General features: G+C 32.4%; 1 protein-coding gene across 1 annotated transcript; it reads right to left on the bottom strand.

Annotated features, from left to right (window-relative positions):
* Window positions 1-6,749: 6,749 nt before the first annotated feature.
* On the bottom strand, window positions 6,750-10,801 carry LOC133699293 (nuclear pore complex protein NUP35). The gene is made up of 4 exons (XM_062122535.1): window positions 10,651-10,801; window positions 9,930-10,571; window positions 8,101-8,212; window positions 6,750-7,322 (listed from the first exon to the last, which is right to left on the bottom strand). Exons 2-4 carry the CDS (start codon window positions 10,499-10,501, stop codon window positions 7,014-7,016), a joined length of 993 nt encoding a protein of 330 aa, XP_061978519.1. The 5' UTR covers window positions 10,502-10,571; window positions 10,651-10,801; the 3' UTR covers window positions 6,750-7,013.
* Window positions 10,802-11,210: the final 409 nt, after the last annotated feature.

Genomic DNA, 11,210 nt, shown 5'->3' with positions numbered 1-11,210 from the left:
TCAAATTTTTTGAAAGCTTGATCTCGGGTTATTTGAATCTACTATGGTTTTTATTTCATAATCCTTCTTGAATTTGTTTTCATTTCATTTGTGTATTCATTTTCGTTTCATTTTTGGTTTCACTTTCATTTCTATTTTCATTGTTCTTAACTATCATGTTTCTTAAAATCTTTGGTTGGACATTATGAGCTAATTTTTTTGTTGTTAAGGAGAGCACGAGAGGTACAAGGCATAAAGGTGGACATATTATCATGAATAACAAAGCTAAAATTTGAATGAAACACGAGTAAAGTGATATATCAGTAAGGTGTAAAAACATGAGAGAATGTGTGAGGATATTTTTTTTACTAACATAAAACTTCATAATTGATTATGTCTTTCATTGATAGGTCATCATCTAAGAAGAAGAAAAATGATTTATTTTTGTTATAAGCGATGCAACAACAATTTAACAACAATTTAAGAGTATGAATGTGAAGTTTGATAATAAAAAGAACTGGATAGATAAACAATATTTTATATTTACTAATTTGAGAAAGAGACTACCTAAAAGGTTCCTAATGCTAGAAAGTAAAATAAACTAAGGCTTTAAACCCTGAAAGCTAACAATCAAGAAGCTTCAATGAGATTAGTAAAGGAGAGCAAGGATGCAAAATTATTAAAGAAATAAATAAACTACATATTAACTGAGGAGCTATAATATAATGCTAAAAAGATATAAAATATTAAGATGGTATTGAACCCTTAAAAGACTTCAAGGCTGATTCATTTGAGATGGATGCTTCAATGAATGAAAGTCCATTAGATTCATATCCTGAAAAAGATAATATCATTGATTTTGATTTTAATAATGCAAGTGATGAAGAGGTAGAATATTCAGTTGAGGGTGAGTTACTTATGGTCTAAGTGTGTATTGAGCTTACAAGTCAGAGAGGATGATTTGAAGTATTAAAGAAAGAATATTTTTCATTCAAGATGCCGCAACAGTAATAAATTTGAGAAGTATTGGCATTTAATGTCTTTATTGTCTTCATATAAATATGGAAGAGAGCATCCTGACCTTGACATGAAAGTTTAATAAATGATTAAGGAGTTCATGCGTCTGTTCACATACATGAGAGTAAAAAAATTCTAGTTAGGAATATAAATTTTTAGAATATGTTAGTGGGGTTAACTTACAAGAAAACAGTGATCGAGTTAAAAACAATGATGAGTTAGCCTAGAAAAGAGAAATAAAAAAGATTGTTTAGGAAAAAATAAAGAATTGTGAGAGATTTTATGCATAAGAGAGTGTTGTAAAGAATGTTTTTTATACTAACAAGCCTATACAAAATAATATTATTGATTTTTTATTGCAGGATTATATGGGTGTATTGCCCATAAATAGTGTTCCTATTATTAATTAGAGGATGAATCATTTTGTGGAGAGGGGGAGACTTTGTTTTATTTCGTAATAATAATGTGTGTGTGCGAGGTTGCTTTTACTCTTGGTTATTCATTAAACTCTTCATGACTTAACAAAGATTAATTGTCATTGCGATATTCTTTCTTATACTTGTAATTCTTGATTCTTTATAATTAATGAACTAAGGTTTTTCATCTAATAACTTCAATTTCTTGGTTTGGATAATTATTGGAACGGGTTCTTTTTACTTTGATCTTAGCTTTCTTTGGCTACTTCTATCTTATTTATTGGTTTAAGGATTCTTACTCTCCATATTTGCATCAATGCATATAATAATAAACATATGGGGTTGTATAGAAAGGACAATACAAGAGGTAGGTGTTGTTTTGTGCGGGTTCAAGTAGTCCTTCATGGTTGTAATATCAGGTTGCCTATCATTTCCATTAACACTTCCTTCATCTTCCTTCATTGATAACTAGACTAGGTCACACTTATTAAATAACAACTTAAAATAAAATAAACAAAGACAAAGTAATAATATTAAACAATATATTTACACATGGAATAAGGAACATATCATGAGTTGTAATGTAATTACAACTTACCATATGCTCCATGAAAAGAACTTCTTATCTATCGGATCAACATATGTTAAGCTTGGTGGGATAGCTAAATAAAAGAAAATCATGCCACCTAAAAAATTTACAAGCAAGATCATTGCTACAATGCCTGATGACTAGTTAGTACAAGCAATGGATAAAGGCCATTCTCCTATCCAAGAAGAGCCAAACAATCCTCCATAGATGCCTGAAGAACAACCTACATTATATCATTGTTTATGGTTTAATGGGTTTCAACAATTTCTTACATATTATTTGTCAATTGCCAAGCTGAATCACTGTAATTAGAAGTAAACTATAACTAATCAACTACAAGCCTACAAAATCTTTTCTTTTCTGTTGTTGAAAGGTTAAAATTTATAGAATACAGCTTGTGCTTGTAAGGCTCGAGCCTTGATAAAAGAACATTTTGTACGTACATTGTTAAACAACTATGTATGTAATGGTGTTTAAACTCCATTGAACTGGGATCCATACAATCTTTTTCAGTCTCTGCACATTCAAAGTTTCGTCTTCTTTTTTTTCTTTTTCTCTCTCTTTTTTTTTTTTTTTGAGAAACTGGTGGTTGGGTTGAACAAAATAGCTAACGTGGAGTCATCGAAGATAAAGAAAGTTGTGTCACTCATCAGAGTCCCCAGTCACCCCAGCAAAATTCAGGGAGATGGCAGCAGTGATAGTAAGTTGGTATCTAATGCAGGAACAGTCAAGAGAAACCCTGAATTTGAGGATGGATTTCCAGGTGGCGGTAATTCCTAGAACTCGATGATGCAATTCTGGGTGGAATCCCTGAATGTTGGAGGCCATAATAAATGTTTTAGGAGAAGATCTTATTAGTTTCATGGCTCTGTTATAAAATTATTTCTGAAAGGTTAAAGCTTCAATTATTTAACCAAAACCCTGAAACTAATAAACCTACCATGACATTGGTTCAAAGTTCAAAGCAGAAACCCCGAGCCCGAGACTGATGGTTCCTGAGATGGAAGCACCGCACAGCATAGGGCTATTGATTGTTACTGATGCTTGTGCAAGGTTGAGGCATCCTGCATGGAGAGTATGTTTGAAAATATGTGTTGGGTGTCGAAATTTCTCACTTGAATTGGAGGTCATTTATCAGCTTTGCAAATGGCCAACGGTGCGAGCTCCATTTTTTGTAGTCTACCATGAACCATAGTTGGCGGATGGTGTCTATTCTCATTGAAATTATTGGGCAAATTAAGTTATTAATTCACATGAAAGGAAACATACTCAGGCATAGAGAGTACTAGACTAGGGCGCACACTACGGTCTACATCTATTTTATTTTATTTTTGTAAAAAACAATGTTCAGATGGCGGCAAGAGTATTTCAAGGAAATAAGAAAAACTAACTACTTAAGTTATAGCCGAATAGATTTAATAAATTGATTTTATTTTAATTTTATGATAAAAAAGTAGATAATAATAGTAAATAGACAAAAAATTACGATGATTTGGAAAAAAAAACTTTTGGAAGCATAAAATTAGATTAAAAATGATAAAAAAAATCAATTGAAGTCAACCCGAGTTAACGTAATAGATATGTAACCTGGGTAATAATAAGCAAAATAACCTAAATTAACCCGTAAAACTCGTGGGCTAAGTCATGAGATTGGAATAACCCAACATGAAAAAAAAAGTAAAGAAAACCACAACCAAATTTTAAAAACAATAAGGTTGAACGATGAAATAATAATAATAATAAAATAAGCGATCAAAAAAATACTAACCTGAGTTAACTTTTCAAAATAACCTACCTCGGAAACTGTCTTTTGGTTGCCTAAAGTCGCAATACATGCCACCTGACAATCTGTTATCCTTTTCTTGTGTAATGCATGTGTCAATAATTTTTTAAAATATTTATTTAATATTAAAAAAATAAATTTTTTTCTTATCCCACTTAACAATAAAAACAAAGTGTGAAAAGCCAAAAAACCCTAAACCAAAATTAATTTTTCTTCAACTTCAAGGGCAGTCATGTAAGAGCCTTGTGCATTTAAAGGTGAAAAAACATGAATACCCTCTAAATTCAAAGCTTAAATTTTTTAGTTTTAAAGGTGTTTTTGTATTTTCAATATTCAAAAAATAAAAAAATAGTAGACATTTCACTATTACAACTAAATTAATGTACACTGTAGACATCCCCTTTTTTTTTAGTTTATTTTACTAGTTGCATAACCGGCACGATGCAGCGGGTCAATTTTTTTCATAAAAAATATAAAAAAAGCGAAGATTTAAAAGTGTTAGGTATTTTTGCAAAGCTATATCTGAAAAGTCTTGGATTTAGCTGCAATGTCTGACCCAAAAATAATATTAATAATAACATTAAATTTGCATGACCAAAGTTTAAGTGGGTCTGGCTGCAATACCAGACCCAATAGCTTTGGATGCAGGTCTGGTTGCAAGATCGTATCATAAAAGTGTGATAATTAAGTAGATTACTTAAAAAGAAGAAAATAAAGAAAAAAACCAACAGAAAGAAAAAAATTAATGAAGAAAAGAAAAAATATCTGAATTAACTGGGTTAACTCTTCAAAGCGGGTTAACTCTTCAAAGCAGGTTAACTCGTCAAGCTAGATTAAACCGTCAAATCCGGGATCCATGTCATGAAAGTTTGATAACTAAATAGAAAAAAAAATTAATATTAACAAACCAAATTAAAACGAAAAAAATAATTAAAAAGAAAAAACAAAAAAAAACAAACAAAAAGACATCAGCTTTATTATTGTGGATTGCACTGTGCAGTCCACAGTCAATGGCATAAAAATGATAAAAAAGAAAAAAAAAACTAAAGGCATCAGCTGATAACTAAATAGAAAAAAATTTAATATTAATGAACTAAATTAAAAAATAATAATAAAAAATAAAAGAAAAAAAGAAAAAAACCTATAAGAAGAAAAGGAAAAAAACTAATGAATTAATTGGGTTAACTTGTCAAACCAGGGATCCATGTCATGAAAATTTGATAACTAAATAAAAAAAAATTAATATTAACAAACTAAATTAAAAAAAATAATTAAAAAAGAAAGGCATCAACATTTTCACCGTGGACTGTACTGTACAGTCCATAGTGAAAGGCTTAAAAAGAAAAAAAACCAAAGGCATCAGCTTTTTCACTGTGGACTGCATTGTGCAGTCCAAAGGTTAATTTTTTTTTCTGGCATAAAAAATATAAAAAAAAAAGGTTAAGATCTAAGAGTGTTAGGTCTTTCTACAAAGATACATTCAAGAGCCTTGAGTCTAGCTGCAATGCTTGACCCAAGAGTAATATTTATAAAATTAATAATAATATTAAACTTACCTGACTCAAGTTTGAGTCTGGCTGCAACATCAGGCTCAAGAACCCTGGATGTGGGTCTGACTGCAAGGTCGTGTAATAAAAATATGATAATTAAATAGATTAATTAAAAAGAAAAAAAAACCTACTGGAAGAAAAAAACTAATGAAAAAAAAAAAGAAAAAAATCTGAATTAACTGGGTTAACCCTTCAAACCAGATTAATCTGTCACACCTAAGATTCACATCATGAAAATTTGATAACTAAATAGAAAAAAAAATTGACGGGTTAACCCAGAATTAACTGGGTTAAACCGTCAAACCAGGTTAACCCGTCAAACCCGAGATAATGTCATGAAAGTCTGATAATTAAATAGAAAGAAATTTAACATTAACATACTAAATTAAACGAAAAAAATTAATTAAAACGAAAAAAAAACAAAAAAAATCTAGGTTAACTCGTCAAACCAGGTTAACCCGTCAAACTCAGGATCCATGTCATGAAAGTTTGATAACAAAATTAACATTAACAAACTAAATTAAACAAAAAAAATCATTAAAATAAAAAAAAACAAAGAAAAAAGAAAAAAAAACATATAAAAAACAAAAAAAAAAGACAGTCCTTTGTACTGTGAACTGTACTATGCAGTCCAAAATCAGGTTAACCCATCAAACCCAGGATACGTGTCATGAAAGTCTGATAATTAAATTGAAAAAAATTTGACATTAACAAACTAAACTAAACAAAAAAAACAAAAAAAAAAATTCCAGGTTAACTCGTCAAATCAGGGATCCGTGTCATGAAAGTCTGATAACTTAATAAAAAAAATTAACATTAACAAATTAAATTTTAAAAAAAATCATTAAAAGAAAAAAAAAATCAAAACCCAAAAGGCATAAAACACGGAAAAAAAAATTGCTCAACAAAAACAATAAAAAAAAATGAAAAAAATGAAAAGACAGTCCAGCTTTTACCATGAACTATAATACTGTGCAAATATATACTGTGCAGTTTACAGTAAAAAATTAAACAATTTTAGTTTATTAGATAATAATTATTGATCATTGTTATGTTATATTTCACCTAATAATCATCCTTCTCTGAAATAACCTAATATCGTAAGCATGACAGTCAATTTTGCCATGGAAGTCCCTCGACTGGGATATATTATATATATATATATATATATATATATATATATATATATATATATATAACTTCACACATGCACATGTTTGCGCCAAAACCAATAGACGGAAATACAATATCATTCGAGAGATTCCGGTGCGTTTCCTGTCCACAATCTGAAAGTAATCAAATTCCGCTTGCAGCCTAGTTACAGTGCCTGTCTGAAATCACAGTTTAGTTTTCCCACACCGGTCCAACCTGGGTTTAAATGGAGTTTGCTAGCATACAAGACTTGATCTTCCAAATTCATCATAACAACACATTTCATTTCTCAACATTTGAGGAAATATCATAAGGCAGATGTCTTAGTACAGTTTTTTTCTTTGTTTTTTCAAATAGGAGTCTTAGTACAATTTTAAAGACAAGGAATATAACAAATATCTCTCACATGGGAAAGACAATGAAACAAAAAACACTTGACTCTGTTATATTCTAGTTGCCGAAAACATTATACTATTGGTTGTAAAAAGATATAAAAAAAGGCTTTTGGATCAGCACAAACTTCTAACCTAAATGCCAAACATAACATCAAAGATTTTGGATACCATGGACTTTGCTGGGGAAGCAATCACACCTCCTGAATGCCGGGCACTGGTGCTGCCATTTTGAAGATAGTGGGGGCGAGGAGAGGCTCTTAATGCGTTTGAATCTGGGGTTCTAGTCGATGATGGTGGGGGTAAGGTCATGAATCCCTGATTGTTAATTCTTTCGTTCAAAGCCTGGCGTTGCATTGGATCCACTAGCTTCACACCAATGATTAGTACTCCGTTGATTTGCATCCCATTCTTGCTAAGAGCCTTCTGAGCATCAGCTCGACTCTAAACACAGCAAAAGGACAGACCACTAAATCACAATTCATAAGCTTTGACATGGAGCAGACTAAAAATGTATATAATAATAGTAGATATATAACACACAATTCTTGGTGAAAAAAGATGATGCAAATGTGGGACAATAAGCCAAGAAAAAAAAAACGAGAGGAAGAACATAAACCAGACAGCAGCAGCTTATTCTTTTTGTCTCAATTGTGTTCTTGCTTACAGAGTATTCATTCTGCAAGCTTATGGAATCAAATTAGGGTAAGAGGACTAATAAGAACCCAGGTCACTTGTTGATATGAGAAATGATGGCTGAATAAACTATTCACTCAAAAGGGTCCAGAACCCAATTCAAACCCTTCAAAAAACTGCCAAAGGATATATGTATATCAGATGAACATTCTGTAGCAACCATATTATGCAAATAATCTATCATATTGGGTGATAGCAAAAATCTACAGAAGAACTTAGTTGATTAGAAGTCATCACGGAACAACCAAACAAGTATACATGAATACTTCCATATTCCCACTAAACACAGAATTGAGGAAATGTTAAGCCTCCTGAGAGTTTCAAATTCTCTCATTCGTATCACCATCTTTGTCAACTTTTAAGCTCAGTTAGCATATGCTTCTGAGATGCAATTGTTCATTCATATAGAAGAACCATAAAAGTGCCAAAAGCCAAAAGCCAAAAGAAAATTTGCAACGATGACACGAAAAAAAAAACAACAAAAGAACAGCCTCTCAAATGATGATACAAGGCAAACGAGTAGAACCTGATAGAGAATGTGCATCCAGTTAGCTTCCCTTGGACCAGGAACATGTTTCAAGATCACCCCGCATTTTTCAAACTCCCGTAACACTAAATTGGTATCACCCGGAGCAAATCTGAAAAATAAATATTTCCCATAAGTGGTATAGATCTAGAATGTAAGGAAACAGCATGGAGAAATGGAGGACATTTCTCAACTTGCGACATAGATTAATAAAGAACAATAATAGACAAGCCTCCGAGGCTTCAGATTCCTGGCTGCATGCTTTTAAGAACTTCATTTACCAGCCAACCACAAGAAATGACTAGCAACAAATAATTGCAATCATCGTTGGTTTCGCTTAAAACACTCCATCTTAGAAGTCAAACATTGTTTCTCAATTAAATCTGAAAAATGATTAAATGGACCAATTCTCCCATTCTGTACCCCACCTCATTAACACATCTTTCTATAAGCAAACCAATCATTGGCAAGACTTAAATACCACAGAAGGGGCTTCTCTATGACTCTCATAGTGGCAGCATAAGCAATTTAACAGCAATAAATTGACTTTGCTCGTCACATCCAGCATAAAATTTCAATATTTTTTATTTGTGTTATGTGAAATTAAATTAGCTTATTTGCTTTTCTAATTGTCACACAGAAAACGATAATCTGGAATTCTGTCCAAAACATCAATCATTTATATAGGATGGCTGAAACAATTAAATTGCACCCTGCTAGCTCCTTTACATGGATAACAAACATAAAAAACAATTCCAAAATCAGTTTAAATAGAGCATGGTAACTTATTATGTGTTCTTGTTTAGTGGTTGGATGCGGCTTTTATGTCAAAATTTTATCTCATGATGATGCAGAAACATCCATACTTGTAATAACTTTTGAGAAAGAGTTAGAGATCTACATAGATAGATTTCAAAGACTCATCTGCTACAGTTACAAAAATTTTGAAGTGCACCTCAACGCCTAGGCACAATTTTATAAAGTTAAATGATATGATTCTGAAACTTATCTAACTATCTATATGCAACATACTAGCATTTAGATTGAACTCGTCCAAACACAGGCATAGATAATAAAATGAAAATCAGATTTGTTTGTTTAATTCAATTTTACACTTGAATCAAAGTACTTCCATCCTAAAATTGATAAGATATATCCTCCCTCAGTCTAATTCAAATTGAGAAGGTGCTACCCCAGAAAGTTCGGTTAAAAAAAAAGGATCAAATTTGGATTTAATGATTTAGATGATGGGTTCAATGCTATCATATCTTTGACTAATTCCCTGTGAAGATATTTCATCAACTCTATTCATTTTCAACCTAATGATTGAGAAATAATCACAAATCATAAACTAGGCATTAACAATTTCAAAACTTTGATTTCTCTTAACATAAGTAACCTTTAAGGCTCTAACTGTCAGCATTTGTAGAGATCTTCCAATAGTTTTGACAAGAGTTCTAGCCATATCAAGGTAGAACACAGAAAACATGGAAAGCTATTTGCACAACAACCATATTTCATCACTATCATAGTAAGACCGGCCCTACTGAGGCTTAGTTGTGGTTGTTATTATAGAGTACATAAAGCCACCAATCTAAAACAACACTACAAAAAAAAGCCCTAATTCAACGTTATATGTACCTGTGAAAATCTGAAAATCTAAATGCCCAGTGCATATTTTCAAGCTAAAGTAAATATCCATTTGATAGTACAGAAAGAAGATAGCAAGGAAACGGAGGTAACATCATACTACATGACAAAATGCTAAGAGAGGAAAACAAGAAATAACAAATCAATGGGTGCATATAAAAAGGGAGATGAAATAATACCCATAAACAGTAACCCATTCTTCCTCGTCAAGGTTACCTGCAGGCACGCAGTTCCTATGCTTCTCCGGTCTTGCAACTTCTCGAGGCGGTGGAAGTGTGATTAAAGCACCAGGTTGGACGACACCCTCAACTGGAGAACCTTTACCTTTGTCTTCGTGTTCGCTGCTTCTAGCTTTTGATGGTGACCACCAAGTCGAAATCGGAGAACCCTGTTGCGTGTTCTGCCCACTGGTCAAAGCAAAGGAAGAAGTAGCCTCGGATTTGGTTTTTTGGGGAGTACCAAACTCCCTCCCAGAAGACTGAAATGGAGATGTTGTAGGGTGAGATTTGATGTCAGGAGATAAAGGGTAATCAGGAATCCCAGACTCGGGAGAGATTTCCGAACGGTCCTCCAAGGTGTAAAAGGGAGGAGGAGGAAGATCGGAACCCCCAAAATTGTCACGCCATAGAGCAGATACAGCAGCAGCCTGAGCTGGAGTCGAGAACTTCCCTTTACCAGCAGAAACAGGTGATGCCAAATCTTGGAAAAACAAGGATTGCCTCCCAGAGGATTTATTGACCAAACTGCTCATCTTTCTTTCTTCTTCTTCTAACAACACACCTAAAGCAAATCAAAAGGAAACCTCTCCTCTCTACTACAACCTAAAGCAACACAGAAATCAATCAGCAAAATATTTAGAAAAACAATGGGAATTTCTGAAGAGATAAAGGGAGAGAGTACCTGTGAGTTTAGGGATTTTTCCCTCCTAAAAGCAAGTAAGCTGAAGAGAGAGCTATAGCCGTGTCTGGGTCTAAACTGTAATGGAGCCCTAAAACCCCGATTCTGTGAATTCAAATCTTTTTTGAGTTTTTTACTTGTTGAATGATGGAAATACCCTCCCGTCTGGGTCTCTTTCTTCGCCGTCTCATATGAGGGCACTTTTGTGATTTCGTTATTTGACGCCGACCTTTTTCTTTTAACCCCCTTCTACCATAATTTTAGACATCCTAGCCCAACACTTGAATTTGTTTTTGAATGTACCCTTTAATAATACGAGATGATAGAACATGTTTGAGAGTCCGTTCGAACTGTTTTTTTTTTTTAATTTTGATATTTTAAAAGAATTAATTTTTTAATATTTTTATATCATTTTTATATGGTAATATTAAAACTATTTTTTAAAAAAAATATATATTATTTTTTAACATTTTCGAGTAAAAAGTATTTTGAAACGCAATATCTATTACACTACTAAACCGGCACTAAAACACTTCATGAGACCTTTTTTTCAAAAAAAATAA

The sequence above is a fragment of the Populus nigra genome, chromosome 1, assembly GCF_951802175.1.
Source record: "Populus nigra chromosome 1, ddPopNigr1.1, whole genome shotgun sequence".
NCBI classification, from domain to species: Eukaryota; Viridiplantae; Streptophyta; class Magnoliopsida; order Malpighiales; family Salicaceae; genus Populus; species Populus nigra.
Note: the sequence above shows the minus strand (reverse complement) of the source record. Positions and strands in the feature narration are given on the sequence as shown.

Coding starts and splice junctions, on each gene's coding strand:
- LOC133699293 (XM_062122535.1), bottom strand. CDS start 10,501: ATGAGCAGTTTGGTCAATAAATCCTCTGGGAGGCAATCCTTGTTTTTC. Junction 8,213..9,929: donor GAATGGGTTACTGTTTATGG/GTATTATTTCAT, acceptor TTTATTTTTCAG/ATTTGCTCCGGGTGATACCA. Junction 7,323..8,100: donor GGATGCACATTCTCTATCAG/GTTCTACTCGTT, acceptor TGCTGTGTTTAG/AGTCGAGCTGATGCTCAGAA.